We start from the raw sequence: 21,676 nt of genomic DNA, 5'->3' as shown, positions 1-21,676 counted from the left end.
GGCTGTATCTGATAGATGTAAACCAGATAAAAACTCCATAGACCCATTCCTTAACCAATAGAAATGAGACAGATGTTTAGGATCAGCATACAATTGTACAATAATGCCAAAAAGGGGAAAGGTCAACATAGAGCGGTACTCATATACAATGAAAGTCATACCAAAAAGGGGGGGGGAGGGAGATACCACTATTGGTATAATGTGGAAAAAGACCTTAGGAGTAAAGAAAGTGGTTATGATATACAACGATATGAGCAAACAAAACCCACACTAAATCCTATAAGACTCTGTTAATACAGAGCCTGTAGATCCTATAATGAGGGCACACAGGTTGAGGTGCCCAACCAGCTGTCCGGTCCCTAAGATTCAGGGTTAGGTTCCAATAGCCTGTAAGTTCATCTCTGTTGATCACAGAAGCCATATCGGCTGGAGTACAGATGCTCTTTTCCCAGTGTTGCAGAGCTTGGATCTTTCTTTTTTCATTTTTTCCACCTTTTGTTCATTCCTTCTTTCCTCCTCTTTATCTCATCGGCTTTTTCCTTAATCTGAGGTCTTACTTCTATCTTCTTTCATCCCTCTATGAATAGAGAAAATCTCTTGTAGGCATGGGTGGAAAATGGTGACTCCAGGAGATGTAGGGTCGTAAAACGGCTACGCGGCCAGGTCACTAGAGAGGGGAAGAAGAATGAAGAAATCAATCAGGGTTCAAAGGACTTTGTAGAATCCCGTATAAAGCAATTCTTCATTCAGTCCGTGTGGAGCCAGGCTTCTAAGATTATAAATCCACTTGGACTTCCTCCGTAGTAACTCTTTAACATGATTCTCCCCCCTAATGTCCGGAGTAACCGAATCTACAATCAGGACCTTAATGTTAGCATAACGTCCCCCATGATATGTGAGAAAATGTGAGGCTACGGAAGTGAGTGTTTTGCCCTTCTTCAGATCCGTACCGGCCGTATTTATGTTGGAGAAGTGCTGTTGAATTCTCCTTCTTACCTCTTGGGTGGTCTGGCCTACATAAATCTTTGGGCAATCGCAAATGAGTACATACACAGCATTCTTGGAGCGGCAGTTATAATAGGCCTCACTGGAAATCCGCCTAGGAAAGATCGATAAAAGGACATGATCACTTGCCACCATAAAGGGACAGACCGAGCAGGACCCGCAGGGAATGGTACCCCTGGGTACAGTGTGACACTTGTACCCAGACTTTTTGCGGGCCTCCTGAAGTGGCTCCTAGAGAGGATACCACCCAAATTTTGAGCTCTTCTGGCCACCAGGTTTGGCTTCTCGTCTAAGAATTGAGCCAGTTTCTTATCGCTTCGTAGGATGTCCCAGTTGGATTGGAGAAGTGCATAAAAGGTCCTGCCACTGGTTGTTGAAGGGGGTGATCATACTCACTGTCGTTTTTCTCCGTCGTACTTTTGGCTGTAGAAGGGTCTCCAATGTTAGGATCTTGTAATCCTGCAGTGCACCTGATATCACATTTTTTGGATACCCTCTCGTCCGGAATCTGTTAAACAGGTCAAAAGCATGAGATTCAAAGTCGGTACTGTTACTACAATTCCTCTTGACCCTCATAAACTGTCCTTTCGGTATACCGTTTTTAACGTGGGCCGGATGAAAACTGTTATAATGGAGTAAGCTGTTGGTGGCTGTGGGTTTGCGAAATAAGGTTGTACAGATCGTATCGTTCTCCAGTGATACCCGGAGGTCCGAAAATTCTACTGAGTTTGACGAGATGCTTGAGGTCAACTTGATGTTCAGATTATTATCGTTCAAGGTGAGTATAAAGCTCTCGCATTCCTCTACAGTACCAGACCAGAGGAACAGCACATCATCAATGTACCTGAACCATCTGATTACATGGGTTTTGTAGTTTTCCAAAATGTAGACCTGTGTCTCCTCCCACCACCCCAAAAAGATATTTGCGTAGGGTGGCGCACAGCAAACCCCCATTGCGGTGCCGGACGTCTGACGATAATGAACCCTGTCGAAGACAAAGTAATTGTTGTCCAGGACCAGATAGAGAAGATCCAACACAAAGGAGTCATGCCTTCTGTTACCAGTTGTCTTGCGGTCCAAAAAGAACAATACGGCCTGTGATCCTAAATTATACCGGCTAGAAGTGTAAAGTGACTCTACATCTAGGGTGACTAGCAGGATGTTAGATGGAACCTTGAGATTTGCCATATGTTCAATCAGGTGCGTGGAGTCTCTAATGTAGGACGGGGAAGACTGCGCCAAGGGTTGAAGGTAACAATCTAGGTAGATGCAAGGTCTTTCAAACAAGCCACCGATTCCTGATACTATAGGCCTACCGGAGGGTTCAAGTCTACCCTTATGGATTTTTGGTAACATGTAGAAAGTGGGCGTAACCGGTTGTTTGGTCGTGAGGAAATTCTTCTCTTTCAGAGAGATGATGTCCTGGCTATGGGCAACGGATATGAGTCTATTGAGACTCTTTTTAAAAGTGGGTGTTGGGTCTGATGGCAATGCCACATAGCACTCTCTATTAGAAAGTTGTCGTTTGGCCTCTCTGATGTACATTTCTGTTGGCCACAGGACCACGTTCCCTCCCTTATCTGCTTCTTTTATCAGGAAGTCCTTATTGTCCTTGAGTTTTGACAGAGTCCGTCGTTCTTCTAATGTTAGATTGTTAGCTCTATTATTATCCAATCTTAACTTCTCAATCTCTGTACAGACTTTGTTAAAAAAGATGTTAATGGCTGGACACAAAGCAAAGGGAGGCGTTGCCTGGGAAAGTAATCGTCCTGAAAAGGGTATCTTCTTACCTCGGTCGTTCTCATTCTCCTCCAAAAGGCCCAGAAGATTGTCGAATACTTGTCTGTCCTCCGGTGGCAACGTATCGATAAGTTCTGGTCGACTATATAAATATTTAAATGTAAGTTGCCTACAGAATAAATAGAGATCTTTAGTCACAATAAATTTGTCAAGTCTGTTCATCGGGGCAAAAGATAAGCCTTTGGAGAGTAGTGCTAATTCCACCCTTGATAGCTGGTAGTTAGAGAGGTTCACTACCTGTAGATTTTCTACATTACCTGCTACCAGTTGCGCCTCCTGCTCCTCATCTCCCTCTGTGGGGGTGTCTGCCATAGTTGATTCTTTCTGCCCCTCCTTCTTGGGTTTTGGCTTATGGCGGCCCCTCCTGGTACGCCTTCTTGGTCGCTCGTATCCGTCGATAAAAAAAATCACTTGAAGATGGTTCAGATGTCACTTGGGCTATGTTGGGTACCCTGTTCCCTATTTGGCGTCTGTTACCACGATGTGTCCACCTATAAGCCCTATTCTCGGCGTAATCACTTTTGTCTCGCTGAAACTTATTTTTCTTACCCTTAATAATATCCTTCTCAAAAACATCCAGGATACTCTTTAATCTCTTCTGAAAGGGGGTTACCACTGTTAATGTATCTAGTTGGTATAGAATATGTTCCTTATTCTTAATTTCCTCTTTTAGTTGTATAAGAAGGGAGCGGTCATGCTCAATCAGCATGTTCAAAAGAATAAAAGAGCATGCTTGTAGGCCTTGTTCCCAAGTAACTTTGAACTGCCCATCCGTCTCCCAGGCAGGGAATATTTGTACCCGAAGCCCTCTTGAGGTAATCTTCGACTTTTTGTACTCCTCAAGTGTCCTCACGTTCCACCACACCTTAACTACCCTTTTGTGCAAGTCAATCAGTTTCTGCATAAGTTGCTGGTTCTCATCACGTGTGTCTGATGAGGTTCCAGCAGTACCAGTATTAAAGAGTACACCAAATACATCCGAAGATTGATTAGACCAAATTAGCTCTCTTGCTGCTAAATCCATGTATTTACGAGGCTGTGACAAGATTACAGTCAACCAGAATTAAATCAAAAAGATTATACCAAATAGTTTTCTTTAGTATTATAGCCAAAGATGGAATGGGTGTGCCTTCTTCCGGAAGTGGTGACAGAGTGCACCCAAACTGCAGGATTGCACGATCCTAACACGGGAGACCCTTCTACAGCCAAAAGTACGACGGAGGAAAACGACAGTGAGTATGATCACCCCCTTCAACAACCAGTGGCAGGACCTTTATGCACTTCTCCAATGCAACTGGGACATCCTACGGAGCGATAAGAAACTGGCTCAATTCTTAGACGAGAAGCCAAACCTGGTGGCCAGAAGAGCTCAAAATTTGGGTGGTATCCTCTCTAGGAGCCACTTCAGGAGGCCCGCACAAAGTCTGGGTACAAGTGTCAGACTGAGGGGTACCATTCCCTGCGGGTCCTGCTCGGTCTGTCCCTTTATGGTGACAAGTGATCATGTCCTTTTATCGATTTTTCCTAGGCGGATTTCCAGTGGGGCCTATTATAACTGCCGCTCCAAGAATGCTGTGTATGTACTCATTTGCGATTGCCCAAAGATTTATGTAGACCAGACCACCCAAGAGGTAAGAAGGAGAATTCAACAGCACTTCAACATAATTACGGCCGGTATGGATCTGAAGAAGAGCAAAACACTCACTTCCGTAGCCTCACATTTTCTCACATATCATGGGGGACGTTTTGCCAACATTAAGGTCCTGATTGTAGATTCGGTTACTCCGGACATTAGGGGGGGGAATCATGTTAAAGAGTTACTACGGAGGGAGTCCAAGTGGATTTATAATCTTAGAAGCCTGGCTCCACACGGACTGAATGAAGAATTGCTTTATATGGGATTCTACAAAGTCCTTTGAACCCTGATTGATTTCTTCATTCTGCTTCCCCTCTCTAGTGACCTGGCCGCGTAGCCGTTTTACGACCCTACATCTCCTGGAGTCGCCATTTTCCACCCATGCCTACAAGAGATTTTCTCTGTTCATAGAGGGATGAAAGAAGATAGAAGTAAGACCTCAGATTAAGGAAAAAGCCAATGAGATAAAGAGGAGGGAAGAAGGAACGAACAAAAGGTGGAAAGAATGAAAAAAGAAAGATCCAAGCTCTGCAACACTGGGAAAAGAGCATCTGTACTCCAGCCGATATGGCTTCTGTGATCAACAGAGATGAACTTACAGGCTATTGGAACCTAACCCCGAATCTTAGAGACCGGACAGCTGGTTGGGCACCTCAACCTGTGTGCCCTCATTATAGGATCTACAGGCTCTGTATTAACAGAGTCTTATAGGATTTAGTGTGGGATTTGTTTGTTCATATCGTTGTATATCATAACCACTTTCTTTTCTCCTAAGTAGAGTTGAGCGCGGTTCGCGGTTCGTGGTTCTCCAGTTCGCGGCTCGAGTGATTTTGGGGGCTGTTCTAGATCGAACTAGAACTCGAGCTTTTTTGCAAAAGCTCGATAGTTCTAGATACGTTCGAGAACGGTTCTAGCAGCAAAAAACCCAGCTAATTCCTAGCTGGCTTTCCGCTGTAATCACTGGCGCAGCTCCTATCGCCGATACAGCTGTATACGCTCCATACACAGCGCTGGACAGCATAGGGATAGCACTTTCTATCGGTCCTTTTAAGGGCTCATACCGGCAGGGTCAGAGCCATAGGTGACAGGTCCTGAAAACAGAGTTTAACAGCTACACAAGATGACAGCGTCTGTGTAGCTAAGGTCAGGGATTTCCTCGCTGCATTTCCCCATTAGGAGGGATAGAAAGGCAGGCTTCCTTTCCTCTACCCAGAGACCCACAACCCTGCCACTGTACCCTCCTGCCCTTTGCACACTCCAACTCATTGTTACTAAGCCATTATACTAGCAAACACTGAGTGTACTTAGTGGCACCCTAAACGTGGCTATTGGACTTCTGTATAGTCCCAGTAGTGCAAAGATATTTGCAGCACGTCTGGCTGCATTGCACACTCAAACTCATTATAACTAAGCCATTATACTAGCAAACACTGAGTGAACTTAGTGGCATCCTAAACGTGGCTATTGGACTTCTGTATAGTCCCAGTAGTGCAAAGATATTTGCAGCACGTCTGCCTGCATTGCACACTCAAACTCATTATAACTAAGCCATTATACTAGCAAACACTGAGTGAACTTAGTGGCATCCTAAACGTGGCTATTGGACTTCTGTATAGTCCCAGTAGTGCAAAGATATTTGCAGCACGTCTGGCTGCATTGCACACTCAAACTCATTATAACTAAGCCATTATACTAGCAAACACTGAGTGAACTTAGTGGCATCCTAAACGTGGCTATTGGACTTCTGTATAGTCCCAGTAGTGCAAAGATATTTGCAGCACGTCTGCCTGCATTGCACACTCAAACTCATTGTAACTAAGCCATTATACTAGCAAACACTCAGTGAACTTAGTGGCATCCTAAACGTGGCTATTGGACTTCTGTATAGTCCCAGTAGTGCAAAGATATTTGCAGCACGTCTGCCTGCATTGCACACTCCTACTCATTGTTACTAAGCCATTATACTAGCAATTTATGCTGCCAGTTTAAGGGCCATAGTTGCATTGTCAGGGATATATATTCTTTATTATTCTGCTGTTAATAAAGCTAGACCACCGCTGCAATCTACACCACCTCTCAATTTTTACTACCACATTTTCAGTGCACAATCTTGTCGCAATCAACATGAGTGGCAAAATGACAGATGCTGGTGGAAAGGGGAAGAGGCGTGGTGGAAAAGGAAAAAAAGGGCTTGTCCGTGGGGAAGGTGGCAAAGCTCCATTATCATCTGCTGAAGATAGACCATCTACCAGCAAAAGTAAGATGTCTACTACTTACCGTGGACAATCCGATGTGCTCCCTTATTTACGGACACGAACAACAGGAACAAAGGTAGATGATGGCCAAAAAAGGAAAATGCTTGAATGGATCTCAAGTGGTCCAACAAGTGCCCTCTCAGCCACCTCAACTACCGCATCCAAAAACACCAGTCCTCTGAGTTGTCATCCCAATCAAACTTGCTTTCTCCCAGCTCTGAAGTCTCCATCAGCCCTGCACAGTATGGTGGAACTGAGATGGCTGAGTCTGCAGAGCTGTTCAGTCACACTATAGCCTGGGAATCAGAGGTCTGCTCCCAAGCTACAGTGAGTACAGACCAGGAAATGGTCTGCAGTGATGCCCAGAACCTTTGTGATTCTGATTCAGGCCGTGAGGACGAAGTTTCTGAGCATAATGTTGACCCTTTGTCACAAACTGTAACACCTGTGGTTATAGACAATGAGGAACATACTGATGACAATGAGACGCAGATACCAGATTGGGATGACAACTTAAATATTCGGTCAGGGCAAGAAGAGGCTCGGTCTGAGGGGGAGGGGAGTGCAAACACAACAATTGATGATGAAGTTCTAGATCCCACCTACTGTCAACCCCCAGTCAGGCACTCGAGGAGGTCAACAGAGGCGGTGGAGGAGGATGCAACCGACGACGAAGTTACCTTGCGCCTTCCTGGACAGAGTCGGAGCACTGGTAGCACGTCTACAACTGCATCATCAGCCACCACTCTGCCTCTGAGCACTAGTCGGGGGGGGGCTCAGCAGGTCGCATGCCCTCTAAGCCTTGCCTAGCCTGGTCCTTTTTTGACATAGAAAAAGATCGCCCAAATTATGTGATGTGTAAAATTTGTCGTGATTCTGTTAGTAGAGGTCAAAACCTCAGCAGTTTGACAACTTCTTCCATGAATCGTCACATGAATAAATATCATAGGTCCCAGTGGGAAGTTCACCGTGCTGCAATGCGGCCTAGCGGAGCGAACCATCCACGGCCTGCCCCTTCCAGTGCATCCGCGCGCTCTTCATCTTCTAGGACTGTGGGGACAGCTGTCACACCTGGTTTTCCACGCACAACTTCCACCACTGTAACCGCAACAGGCAGTTTGCTTGGTAGGTCGTCAGTTGGTTTGGAAGGGGAAACAAGTGAGTGTGTACAGCTCTCTCAGACATCGATAGCACCAACGTTGGATGAAGGCAGCATCATGTCTCCGCCTGCACTTTCCTCACAAACCTGCATTTTTCCAGGGACACCCTACTCAACACCGTCTACACACAGCAGCCAGATCTCTGTCCCTCAGATGTGGTCAAATAAAAGGCCATTTCCTGCGACCCATGACAAAGCTAAGAGGTTGACTCTATCCCTCTGTAAGCTCTTGGCTACCGAAATGCTGCCTTTCCGCCTAGTGGAAACACAGGATTTTAGAGACCTTATGTCTGTCGCTGTGCCCCAGTACCAGATGCCTAGTCGCCACTACTTCTCTAAGAAAGGTGTGCCCGCGCTACACCAGCATGTCGCACACAACATCACCACTTCCTTGAGAAACTCTGTGTGTGAACGGGTGCATTTCACCACCGATACTTGGACCAGTAAGCATGGACAGGGACGTTACATGTCGCTGACTGGGCACTGGGTAACTATGGTGATAGATGGTGAAGGGTCTGCTGCACAAGTCTTGCCGTCTCCACGACTTGTGTGCCAATCCTCTGTCTGTCCAAGTTCCGCCACTGCTTCTGCCTCCTCCACCTCATCTGGGTCCTCCACCTCCGCCCCAAGCCTGCCTGGTCAGGCCACCAGCATTCTCACTGTGCAGAAGAAATCACGCACCCCTCATTACTATGCTGGCAGCAGAGCGCAATGGCATCAGGCGGTCTTTAGCTTGACATGTCTTGGTAATAGGAGTCACACAGCTGAGGAGTTGTGGTCAGCTCTGCGGTCCGAGTTTAATAAATGGTTGTCTCCACTCAACCTGCAGCCTGGTAAGGCCGTGTGCGACAATGCTGCAAACCTGGGTGCGGCCCTTCGCCTGGGCAAGGTGACACACGTGCCTTGTAGGGCTCACGTGTTGAACCTTGTTGTCCAGCAATTTTTAACACACTATCCAGGCCTAGATGGCCTTCTGACCAGGACACGAAAACTGTCTGCTCACTTCCGCCGTTCAACCGCCGCAGCTGAGCGACTTGCATCGCTCCAGAAGTCTTTCGGCCTGCCGGTTCATCGCCTGAAATGCGATGTGGCGACACGCTGGAATTTGACTCTCCACATGTTACAGCGACTGTGGCAGCACCGCCGAGCCCTGGTGCAATACGTCATGACGTATAGCCTGGGCCAACGAGATGCAGAGGTGGGGCAGATCACCCTGATGGAGTAGACTCAGATCAAGGACCTATGCACCCTTTCTTTACAGTTTCGACATGGCGACGAATATGTTTAGCGCTGACAATGCCATTATCAGCATGACAATTCCAGTCATTTACATGCTGGAGCACATGCTAAACACTATTCGGAGTCAGGGGGTGGGACAACAGGAAGGGGAGGAACTACAGGAGGATTCATATGTGCAAGGGACAACAACATCACCAAGGTCCAGACGTTCATCATCACCAACGCGGCAGGCATGGGACCATGGGGGACAGGGATCAACAAGGGCGCATGGTAGCAGGCTAAATGTTGAGGAAGGTGCAGGAGAACATGAAGAAATGGAGGACGAACTGTCCATGGACATGGAAGACTCAGCGGATGAGGGAGACCTTGGTCAAATTTCAGTTGAAAGAGGTTGGGGGGAGATGTCAGAGGAAGAAAGAACGAGTAGCACCTCTATGCCACAAACACAGCATGGACTTGGTCTGCATGGCTGCGCAAGACACATGAGTGCCTTCTTGTTGCACTACCTCCAACATGACACTCGTATTGTCAAAATTAGAAGTGATGATGACTACTGGCTTGCCACACTATTAGATCCCCGGTACAACTCCAAATTTTGTGACATAATTCCAGCCATAGAAAGGGACGCACGTATGCAGGAGTATCAGCAGAAGCTGTTACTCGATCTTAGCTCGGCTTTTCCACCAAACAACCGTGCAGGTGCAGGGAGTGAATCTCACAGTTGTAACTTGACAAATATGGGACGGTCTCTTCATCTTCAACAGTCTACCCGTACCAGTAGGACTGTATCTGGTGCTGGTAACAGCAATTTTATGGAATCTTTTCATAATTTTTTTAGACCCTCCTTTGCAAGGCCACCAGAGACAACAAGTCTGACACATAGTCAACGGCTGGAGAGGATGATACAGGAGTATCTCCAAATGAACATCGATGCCATGACTTTGCAAATGGAGCCTTGCTCATTTTGGGCTTCAAATCTAGAAAAATGGCCAGAGCTCTCCAGTTACGCCTTGGAGATTTTGTCGTGTCCAGCTGCCAGCGTTGTCTCTGAACGTGTCTTCAGTGCTGCTGGGTGTGTGCTGACAGATAAGCGCACGCGTCTGTCCAGTGACAATGTGGACAGACTAACGTTCATCAAAATGAACAAGTCATGGATCCACCAGGAAATTACTACCCCTGTGTCATCCTGGGGAGAGTAAATGCTTGTGGATTTGGAATGTGCTTGATACAAATCTAGCTGTGAAGTGTACAACTAGGGCACAAGTGCTGCCACTGAATGGGTGGTTGTGTGTGGGGCATAATTTTTGGAAAAAGGGACACTCCGCTTGGAGTAACCCTTGCTTACATAGTTTTAAAAAATGATCCAAGATGCATACAGCTGGGATCAGGAAAGACTTTGCTACCTACCCCAGTGTCATCCTGGGGACGGTTAAGTATGGCGTATTTTTGAATGTGCTTGATGCAAATCTAGCTGTGAAGTGTACAACTAGGGCACAAGTGCTGCCACTGAATGGGTGGTTGTGTGTGGGGCATAATTTTTGGAAAAAGGGACACTCCGCTTGGAGTAAGCCTTGCTTACATAGTTTTAAAAAATGATCCAAGATGCATACAGCTGGGATCAGGAAAGACTTTGCTACCTACCCCGGTGTCATCCTGGGGACGGTTAAGTATGGCGTATTTTTGAATGTGCTTGATGCAAATCTAGCTGTGAAGTGTACAACTAGGGCACAAGTGCTGCCACTGAATGGGTGGGTGTGTGTGGGGCACAATTTTTGGAAAAAGGGACACTCCGCTTGGAGTAACCCTTGCTTACATAGTTTTAAAAAATGATCCAAGATGCATACAGCTGGGATCAGGAAAGACTTTGCTACCTACCCCGGTGTCATCCTGGGGACGGTTAAGTATGGCGTATTTTTGAATGTGCTTGATGCAAATCTAGCTGTGAAGTGTACAACTAGGGCACAAGTGCTGCCACTGAATGGGTGGGTGTGTGTGGGGCACAATTTTTGGAAAAAGGGACACTCCGCTTGGAGTAACCCTTGCTTACATAGTTTTAAAAAATGATCCAAGATACATACAGCTGGGATCAGGAAAGACTTTGCTACCTACCCCGGTGTCATCCTGGGGACGGTTAAGTATGGCATATTTTTGAATGTGCTTGATGCATATCTAGCTGTGAAGTGTACAACTAGGGCACAAGTGCTGCCACTGAATGGGTGGGTGTGTGTGGGGCACAATTTTTGGAAAAAGGGACACTCCGCTTGGAGTAACCCTTGCTTACATAGTTTTAAAAAATGATCCAAGATGCATACAGCTGGGATCAGGAAAGACTTTGCTACCTACCCTGGAGTCATCCTGGGGACGGTTAAGTATGGCGTATTTTTGAATGTGCTTGATGCAAATCTACCTGTGAAGTGTACAACTGGGGCACAAGTGCTGCCACTGAAGGGGTGTCTGTGTGGCCCAATTTTTGGAAAAAAGGGAGACTCCGCTTGGAGTCACCTTGCGGTGTTTTACATGATTTTAGAAGGGCATGCCATGCCTATATCTGTGTCTCGTCCTCTTTTTCCTCGTAACGCTGTTTTGTTTTCGCATGAGAATTTGTCCTTGTCACTTTCCCATGTGTTTGTGTTGTGTTGTGAGTTGTTTGTCACCTTTTGGACACCTTTGAGGGTGTTTTCTAGGTGTTTTTATGTGTTTGTGATTGCCTGCCATTGTTTCCTACTCAGTTCGAGTTCGGTTCGGCGAACGTTCGACGAACCGAACTCGAACGGGAGCTCCGTTTGGCGAACCGACCTCGAGCCGAACCGCGACCGGTTCGCTCATCTCTACTCCTAAGGTCTTTTTCCATATTATACCAATAGTGGTATCTCCCCCCCCCCCTTTTTGGTATGACTTTCATTGTATATGAGTACCGCTCTATGTTGACCTTTCCCCTTTTTGGCATTATTGTACAATTGTATGCTGATCCTAAACATCTGTCTCATATCTATTGGTTAAGGAATGGGTCTATGGAGTTTTTATCTGGTTTACATCTATCAGATACAGCCTTGAGCACTACCCTGAGCCATATTGAGCCGGCAACGCCTCCCTCTGTGTGATCTAAACTAGAAAACCCCTGTGTCATCTTATACTATACCAATAGCAGACTCTCCCCCTTTGTTTGGCATGACTTTCATTGTTGGAGTGTACCGCTCTGTGCTGATCCTTCCCCCTTGGCTTTTTTTTATAAGCCTATATTGATCCCAGATACTCATTCTTACTGGGTAGGAAGTGGGTTTATGGCATTTTTATCTGGTTCATATCTATCAGATATAGCCTTGAGTTTTATCCTGAGCCATACTGAGCCGGCAATGCCTCCTTATTGGGTCATCTGAACTAAAGAACCTCTGTGTATTCTAAAATAGAGAACCCTCTTCTTAAGGCTATTTTCACACTCGTGTTGGACGGCTTCCGTTGCTATCCGCAGCCTTGAGGAATTACGGTAACCATTGCAGGAATCCGTTATATTCCTCATAGACTTCTATTAGCTACAGATAGCAACGGATGGTCTTGCATTGCATCCGTCCCGCGGCGCATCAGTTGTTTTGACGCTGACCGCGAGTGACCGTCAGGCGGATGGAACGCTGCATGTAGCGTTTTTCTGTGCTTGGCGGAGTGTTAAAAAAACGCAACCTGCAGGAATCCGTTGGTGTCCATTGTTTTTATAATGGATGCCTATGGTGGTGGATTCCGTTAGAATCCGTTATTTGACGGATTCCGTTAACGCAACCGTTTTTACACAACTGCGCATGCTCAGATGTGTAAAGTCAAGGAAAAAAACCCTATAGCGGATTGCGTTATTTTGTATGATCTGTAGCATCCGTTGTGCTACTATATGCAACACATCCGTTGCATCCGTCACACAACGCAATGCTACGGATCCCGTCCAACGCAAGTGTGAAAGTAGCCTAAGGTTTTGTAACGTCTGCGCCCCTCTTTTTTTTCCCCTCAAATTGGCACAAAATGAGAATGACTGCTTACCTGTTTGTGGGATGCTTGTTTAGGTGGTATAAAATAAAATATTTTGCAGGGCGTTATATTTTAACGCCTGTATTCGACCTTATGCCACTTTAGATTTACTGTTTTTCCTCTTTTACAAGTCCTTTATGGATTAAAGATACAGCGTCTCCCTGAATGTAGGGACCTACAAGGGTTAATTAACCGCACCTATGACAGCTCTGTACCATACTTGGAGCCATTGGCAATCTGTGCGCAAGCGCGATCTATACTGCATTCTGCTCATATGCGCCGCGATAAATATACTAAGTATGGACAAATTCTTACTGTGCATGTGCTTTTGGGGATTCAAAAACTTTGTCTGTATAGAACAAATTTGCCTAATCCAAAGTTATGTGCCATACTCCTGGACTACTGTGCGCCGTATGTGAGAACCTTATTCGCAAAGCAAATATGTGTTTTAAAACGCTAGCAGTGCTGCGTCTTCTGCTCATGCGCTGTATACACAACAGGACGAGCTGAGCCGAATCATGTGATTCGGCCAAAATGGCGGCCGCCATGCATAACGCTGCAGACCACAAAACTGTTTTTTAAAGCTGCACACTGGTGAGTAATTATTTAATTTAGTATGCGATAGAAATAGGGCACACATTTGACCCCACATTGTCTGTCTTTTCCCCTGAGGACGCCTCCTGCATGGGGGTGATACGCGTGGGGTAGCATCGCCCAAAAACCCACCCCTCTTGATACCCTGCTATATATGCGTTCTCCCCCTTTGGGATAGTGAGTATGGGTCTTACTGGTATTACCCTGAACCACTGAATAGGGTTTGTCTAAATATTGTTTTTGGCTAGCCCATACAAATATAGCATTTAGGGCTTGTGCATTTTGCCTGTGCATATTATTGCACTTTTGGTTTGCATCATACACTTGCAGGCCTAGACTAGGGCATTTAATCTCTAGTCCTGACAGTAGCACTGCGGTTTATTAAGGGTTGACTCACACATATTGCCCATACAAGATAGTGTGAGTGGTTTCAACCTGCCTTGCCCTGAACTGGCGAACTCAGTGAGCCTCATTCTTATGTTCTTTGAATTCAGGGTTCGCTCATACTGCTTGTGCTTATTACTGCACTTCATGTTTATATGAATACACGCTTGTTTTGACCAGGATCTGTACCTCCTGGCTTAGTCAGTGTTACTGTGGTCCTTAGGAAATATCTAATGTATTTTTATATTGTCTGTTAGATTGTTGCAAACAGGCCATTTAGTAAAGGTCCACCAGACCACTGTCACTCCAAACGACAGCCTGTGACCCTTGAAGTACTACATTCTCCCTTAATATACCATATTATTTCTAAGGCTCTGCTCAAGCCTGCACACTATACTTCATTATATTTTGTGGTCAATATTGTATGCTGCATAGCAGGTTGTACTTTTTATCAAAGTTGCATCTGCATGAGGGGTGTTAAGAAACATCGTGATTTACCTTGATACTTATTATTAATGGTTTTTGGCTTGGGGATACATGTCTGCTTTTAAGTGTTTTTAAACTGTCTTTTGGTGTTCCTTGACTCCCAGTGAGGAGATCCATGTATTTTCCTGTTTTTGTAATAAAGATTTCCATTTTTACATGATACAATCTTCTGGTGATCCCTTGATAGGTATACTCTTTCTTCTGTCTCGTGCCTTATCGTATACCTGGAGATCCCATAGGGTGGTGCCCTTCCTCTCCATTTATTCTTCTAAAATGAATAAATTGGCACTAAAGCAACATTTTTTAGGTAAAATATATTTTTTTTCACATTGCTTTATTCCTGTGAGGCACCTGAAGGGTTAATAAACTTTTTGGATGTGTTTTTCAGTACTTTGAGGGGTGCAGTTTTTAGAATGGTGTCACTTTGGGGCATTTTCTGTCACCTAGGGCTCTCAAAGTCACTTCAAATATGATGTGTTCCCTAAAAAAATGGTTTTGTAAATTTTGTTGAAAAAATGAGAAATTGCTGATGAACTTTGACCCCTTCTAAATTCCAAACCCCAAAAAAATTTGTTTCAAAAATTGTGGTGATGTAAAGTAGACATGTGGGAAATGTAATTTATTATGTATATTGTGTGACATAACTTTCTGGTTTAAGGGCAAAAAAATTAAAAGTTTGAAAATTGCAAAATTTTCGTCAAATTTCCGATTTTTTCATGAATAAACGCAACATATATCATTCTAAATTTATAACTATCCTGAACTACAATTTGTCACAAAAAAACAATCTCAGAATCACTGGGATCCACTGAAGCGTTCCAGAGTTATAACCTGTGAAAGTGATAGTGGTCAGATTTGCAAAAAATGGCCCGGTCATTAGGGACAAAACTGGCTTCGACCTTAAGGGGTTAATCTTATTGGTAAAGGGTGTAGTGAAAAAAAAAATGAAAATGCCAGAATTACGTTGTTTAGGTCGCCGCAATATTGCATTACAAAGCAATAACAGGCGATCAAAACACCACATCTACCCAAAAATGGTAAAATTAGAAATGTCAGCTCAAGACTCAAAAAATAAGCTGTCACACAGCCCCAAATCCCAAAAAATTAGAACGCTACGTCTGGGAAAATGTCAACAAAAGCGCAATTTTTTTTAAACAGATTTCTGAATTTTTTTTTACCACTTAAACAAAAGTAAAACAATGTATGTTTGGTATCTACAAACTCGTACTGACTTGGGGAATCATATTGCCAGGTCAGTTTTACATATCGTGAACATGGTAAATAAAAAAGGCAAAAAACAATTGTGCAATTGCACTTTTTTTATGCAATGCAAAATATTTGTCTTTTGGTGTTTTCACAACAGTTTTGGACAGCTTTGTCAAAAAGGGCAAAAGTGGGGAGGAGCCAAGGTGGGACAAGGTGTAACTTTGCCCATCCAGTGTCCCATCCTCCTCGCGCATCCCCACGGCAGTCTGTGCTCCTTGGGCCTCCCCACGGCAGCCTGTGCTCCTCGGGCCTCCCCACGGCAGCCTGTGCTCCTGCAGCCTCCACACTGCTGCCTGTGTCCCTGCGGCCTCTACACTGCTGTCTGTGCCCCTGCGGCCTCCACTCTGCTGCCTGTGTCCCTGCGGCCTCTACACTGCTGCATGTGTCCCTGCGGCCTCTACACTGCTGCCTGTGTCCCTGCGGCCTCTACACTGCTGCCTGTGTCCCTGCGGCCTCCACACTGCTACCTGTGTCCCTGCAGTCTCCACACTGCTGCCTGTGCCCCTGCGGTCTCCACAATGCTGCCTGTGTCCCTGTGGCCTCCACAATGCTGCCTGTGTCCCTGCGGCCTCCACAATGCTGCCTGTGTCCCTGCGGCCTCCACACTGCTGCCTGTGTCCCTGTGGCCTCCACAATGCTGCCTGTGTCCCTGCAGTCTCCACACTGCTGCCTGTGCCCCTGCGGTCTCCACAATGCTGCCTGTGTCCCTGTGGCCTCCACAATGCTGCCTGTGTCCCTGCGGCCTCCACACTGCTGCCTGTGTCCCTGCAGTCTCCACACTGCTGCCTGTGTCCCTGCGGCCTCCACACTGCTGCCTGTGCCCCTGCGGTCTCCACAATGCTGCCTGTGTCCCTGTGGCCTCCACAATGCTGCCTGTGTCCCTGCGGCCTCCACACTGCTGCCTGTGTCCCTGCAGTCTCCACACTGCTGCCTGTGCCCCTGCGGTCTCCACAATGCTGCCTGTGTCCCTGTGGCCTCCACAATGCTGCCTGTGTCCCTGCGGCCTCCACACTGCTGCCTGTGTCCCTGCAGTCTCCACACTGCTGCCTGTGTCCCTGCGGCCTCCACATTGCTGCCTGTGTCCTTGCTGCCTCCACACTGCTGCTTGTGCCCCTGCGGTCTCCACACTGCTGTCTGTGCCCCTGCGGCCTCCACAATGCTGCCTGTGTCCCTGCGGCCTCCACACTGCTGCCTGTGTCCCTGCGGCCTCCACATTGCTGCCTGTGTCCCTGCTGCCTCCACACTGCTGCCTGTGCCCCTGCGGTCTCCACACTGCTGCCTGTGTCCCTGCGGCCTCCACATTGCTGCCTGTGTCCCTGCTGCCTCCACACTGCTGCCTGTGCCCCTGCGGTCTCCACACTGCTGTCTGTGCCCCTGCGGCCTCCACAATGCTGCCTGTGTCCCTGCGGCCTCCACAATGCTGCCTGTGTCCCTGCGGCCTCTACACTGCTGCCTGTGTCCCTGCGGCCTCTACATTGCTGCCTGTGCCCCTACAGCCTCCACACTGCTGCTTATGCCCCTGTGGCCTCCACACTGCTGCCTGTTCCCCTGTGGCCTCCCCAGGGCTGCCTTTTCCCCTGTGGCCTCCCCGTTCCCCTGTGGCCTCACCAGGGCTGCCTGTGCCCCCCCAGGGCTGCCTGTGCCCCCCCTGATATGTCTGTACCCCCAGCGATGTCCTTACATTTCTCCCAGCCCTCCCAAGTGATATATAATTCACCCAGCAATGTATATTCCTCCCAGCCCTCCCCAGTTATATATAGTCCTCCCAGCCCTCCCCAATGATGTATAGTCCTCTCATCCCTCTCCAGTATTGACTAGTCCTCCCAGCCCTCCCCAGTACCCCAGTATTGTCTAGTCTTCCCAGCCCTCCCCAGTATTGTCTAGTCTTCCTAGCCCTCCCCAGTAATGTCTAGTCCCCCCAGCCCTCCCCAGTATTGTCTAGTCCCCCCAGCCCTCCCCAGTATTGTCTAGACCTCCCAGCCCTCCCCAGTGATGTCTAGTCCTCCCAGCCCTCCCCAGTGATGTCCAGTTCTCTCAGCCCTCCCCAGTATTGTCTAGTCCTCCCAGCCCTCCGCAGTGATGTCTAGTCCGCCCAGTTCTTCCCAGTGATGTCTAGTCCTCCCAGCCCTCACCATTGATGTCTAGTCCTCCTGCCCTCCCCAGTGATGTCTAGTCCTCCCAGCAATGTATATTCCTCCTAGCTCTCCCCAGTGATGTGTATGCCCCCAATGTCTCCTATGATGTATATGTCCTCAGCATCTCCTGTGATGTATATGTCCTCAGCATCTCCTGTCATGTATATGTCCTCAGCAAATCCTGTCATGTATATGCCGTCAGCATCTCCTGTGATGGATATGCCCTCAGCATCTCCTGTGATATATATGCCCTCAGCATTTCTTGTGATATATATACCCTCAGCATCTCCTGTGATGTATATGCCCTAAGCATCTCCTGTGATATATATACCCTCAGCATCTCCTGTGATGTATATGCCGTCAGCGTCTCCTTTGTCATGTATATACAGCATTTCTTGTGATATATATACCCTCAGCATCTCCTGTGATGTATATGCCCTAAGCATCTCCTGTGATATATATACCCTCAGCATCTCCTGTGATGTATATGCCCTAAGCATCTCCTGTGATATATATACCCTCAGCATCTCCTGTGATGTATATGCCGTCAGCGTCTCCTTTGTCGTGTATATAAAGCAGTCCCAACTGACAAAAACGTGGAAGAGCAGTTGTGAGAAGCAACAAGATCAATATTGCCTCATATCATAGCCGCACCAAAAACAAGAAGCTCCAGCTGACACGGTGAGTTAATTGTTTGACCAAGTATAGCAGGGTAATTTTTAAGTTGATAGTTCTGTGCGGCCTCCGAAGGTTGGTAGAAAATTCCAAATGGCCCCCGGCAGTAAAAAGGTTCCCCACCCCTGATTTAGATCATTGTGTTATCCTTGCATGTGAGTGTTAGAGATCATTCAGACAAACGTATTAAAAGTCCATGTGCTGTTCACAGGCAAAACTGATAGTGTACTTTGTATTTGTGTCAAATCAGAAATCCACTTGGATGAAAAAAACTTGTCACGGCAATTTTATTGATAAGCATTTTAGTCACACTGGTTTCACCACAGGTAGATTGCAGAGTCACATTTTGACATTGCATCAATTAGGTGATATTGTGACCTGCAATGTGTCAATTCCAAAACAGACAGTTCTATTAGATTTTTGTTTACTAGTTGTATGCAGCCTTGTCCCAATGAAATTCACTGGAGAATAGGCATTTCAAAAATATCCTAACCTGTTATGAAAGAGAGCTTCAATGGAGTAATCTAATCCCCACAGATACATATTGAAATATGCTGAACATAACTCTGCCTTTACTAATGATAGATTAAACAATGTGAGTGTGTGTGTACGTATACATTTTTCATCATTTGTATTAACACGATTAACATGTATATCAACCCTGTGATTCCAATAGTTCCATGACATCTCTTTCTTAGTGTTGAATTTTCAATGTTGAGGAGTGTATGTCTATTGATCTGTGTATATATATATATATATATATATATATATATATATATATATATATATATATATATATATATATATATATATATACACACACACACACACAAACATTAATATATAAACATGTATTCTCTATATTGCAGTGCATTCTTCTTATGACAAATTAATAGCATGTAATTGGTTTAAAAGCAAAGCCTATTCCAAAATTCTTGGCATGTAAATGATGGCTGGATAAATTTGAACATTCTGATTTGTTCTTTGACATGTTTGTGTCTCCCATTAGCCTTAAAGCTGAAGTCCCTTGGTCCCTCATTAGTAAAGATAAAAGGTAACAGATCCAATGATTGTGAGAGGACAAGTGCCTTAAGCGTATACAAAAATCTGAGATACAGTACTCTTTGATCAATAAAAAAAATCCCCCACAATGATTTCCAAAGCATGAACTGCAAAAACACAACATATACATAAAATTGTAATACTTCAAGATTCTTACCTCCTTGCTCACATAACTGCTGTGCTAGTGCATCTTTGAATATAACCTGGCCTCTGTGAGTAGCTGTGGCCCTGTATACAAAAAAAGGAAAGTTTATGATTCAATCTGGATATGTGCGTTATTTCATGTCTTACTGTCTGACATATACTTTGCCAATTATTCATACTTCAGCATCCCATGTAACACATGTATTGCATATATTATATATCAGCAATATCGACTTCTGCTGTTCTTATTCACATATAATTGGGTCTGTCAGGTTTCTGTCAGAGCTATGGTATTTTCAGGGACACTGGTGCAGACTACATTATTTTTGTCAGCCAAAATTCTAGCACCCTGATGAAAAAGGGAATATTTTGAACAGAGCCTGAGGCTTGAAGCACTAAGCCATAATTTGGACCCATGCTGGAACCATACATTTAGAGCCAAGAATGAGATTGATTCTGTCCTGTTAAACTCGGAAAGCCGTTTGTTTTTTACCAAAGCTTGAAGATTTTTTTGCACTAAATATATTATTCCATTACAAATCTGTAAAGGTGTACATTTAGGTTTGACCATTTTCTCGCAGATGTTCAATGTAACATTACCATACATGTGAATGAAGTTTGGAAAATCCCATTCACATGTAGCTAAATTTGTAGCATATCAGCAGGTCAATTATCTTGTAGAATTGTCACAGATTTTACATGATGACATCACAGCTTTTAATGTATATGTTTGTTAATTATTTTATTGCTGTAAATTGCAATATATGTTCTTATAGGCAAAGGCCTGTACAGTATTGAACATATACAATTAGGTCTAGAAATATTTGGACAGTGACATGGGTTTTGGTAGTTTAGCCGTTTACCAAAACATATTCAAGATACATTTATATAATCAATATGGGCTTAAAGTCCAGAGTGTCAGCTTTAATTTGAGGGTATTCACAACCTAATTGGGTTAAGGGTTTAGGAAATATAACTCTAACATGTAATTGCCTGTTTTTCAAGTGACCAAAAGTAATTGGACAATCATCTCAAAAACTCTTTAATGGGCTGCATGGACTATTCCCTCGTTAATCCATCATCAGTTAAGCAGCTAAACGGTCTTGAGCCGATTCCAGGTGTGGCATTTGCATTTGGAAGATGTTTCTCTGAACCCACAACATGCGATGAAAGTAGCTCTCAGTGGAAAATAAATAGACTATCATTAGGCTGAAAAAAAGAAGAAATTCATCAGAGAGCTAATATAAATGTTAAGAGTAGAGATGAGCGGACCCAGACTGTAAAAGTCCAGATCAGCGCAGTTTCAAACATACCCAGCTGCCAGACCTAGGCCCAGGATTTTAGGTGTTTTATCCAGATTCGGTACTCAAGAAATTAAAAAAAAAATAAAGGAAAAATATAGAAAATACGAATGAAGCAAGCACTTCATACTTACCGAGCCTTCGTCGCGTCTGTATGCTGCTCTTGCGGCCTCTCCTTCACTTCCTGGACCGCTCATCATTACTCATCCATATGCACTGCTTTCCCCGCCCACTGGCCATTCTGGCCTCTGTGATTGGTTGCAGTCAGACGTACCCTCAGCCTGCGTGACAGCGTCTGCTTGCAACCAATCACAGGTGTTGTCTGCGGGTCAGTATCATGGTATAAAAATAAATAAATAAATAAAAACAATTGCCGTAGGATCGCCCCATATTATTATACCCAGAACAGATAAAGCATATGGCTACATGCTGCAGCTCCCAGCCATCTAGGCTGTGTATTAAAATAAGAGGAACCGCTTGCAGCTTATTTTTAACTATTTAAATTTAAATAATTTAAATAACCT

The 21,676-nt window shown here is 45.3% G+C and overlaps 1 protein-coding gene across 4 annotated transcripts in view; it reads right to left on the bottom strand.

Moving 5' to 3' along the window:
* The window catches only part of RELN (reelin), a 906,715-nt gene that overhangs the window by 509,244 nt on the left and 375,795 nt on the right, over window positions 1-21,676 (bottom strand). For all 4 annotated transcript variants that reach the window (XM_075345182.1, XM_075345183.1, XM_075345181.1 and 1 more), the window contains one exon: window positions 19,865-19,935. In XM_075345182.1, coding sequence (XP_075201297.1) covers window positions 19,865-19,935 — 71 coding nt within the window. The remainder of the gene's footprint in view (window positions 1-19,864; window positions 19,936-21,676) is intronic.

Source organism: Anomaloglossus baeobatrachus, chromosome 4 (genome assembly GCF_048569485.1).
Source record: "Anomaloglossus baeobatrachus isolate aAnoBae1 chromosome 4, aAnoBae1.hap1, whole genome shotgun sequence".
In the NCBI taxonomy this organism is placed as follows: domain Eukaryota; kingdom Metazoa; phylum Chordata; class Amphibia; order Anura; family Aromobatidae; genus Anomaloglossus; species Anomaloglossus baeobatrachus.
This window is presented reverse-complemented; position numbering and strand designations above follow the sequence as displayed.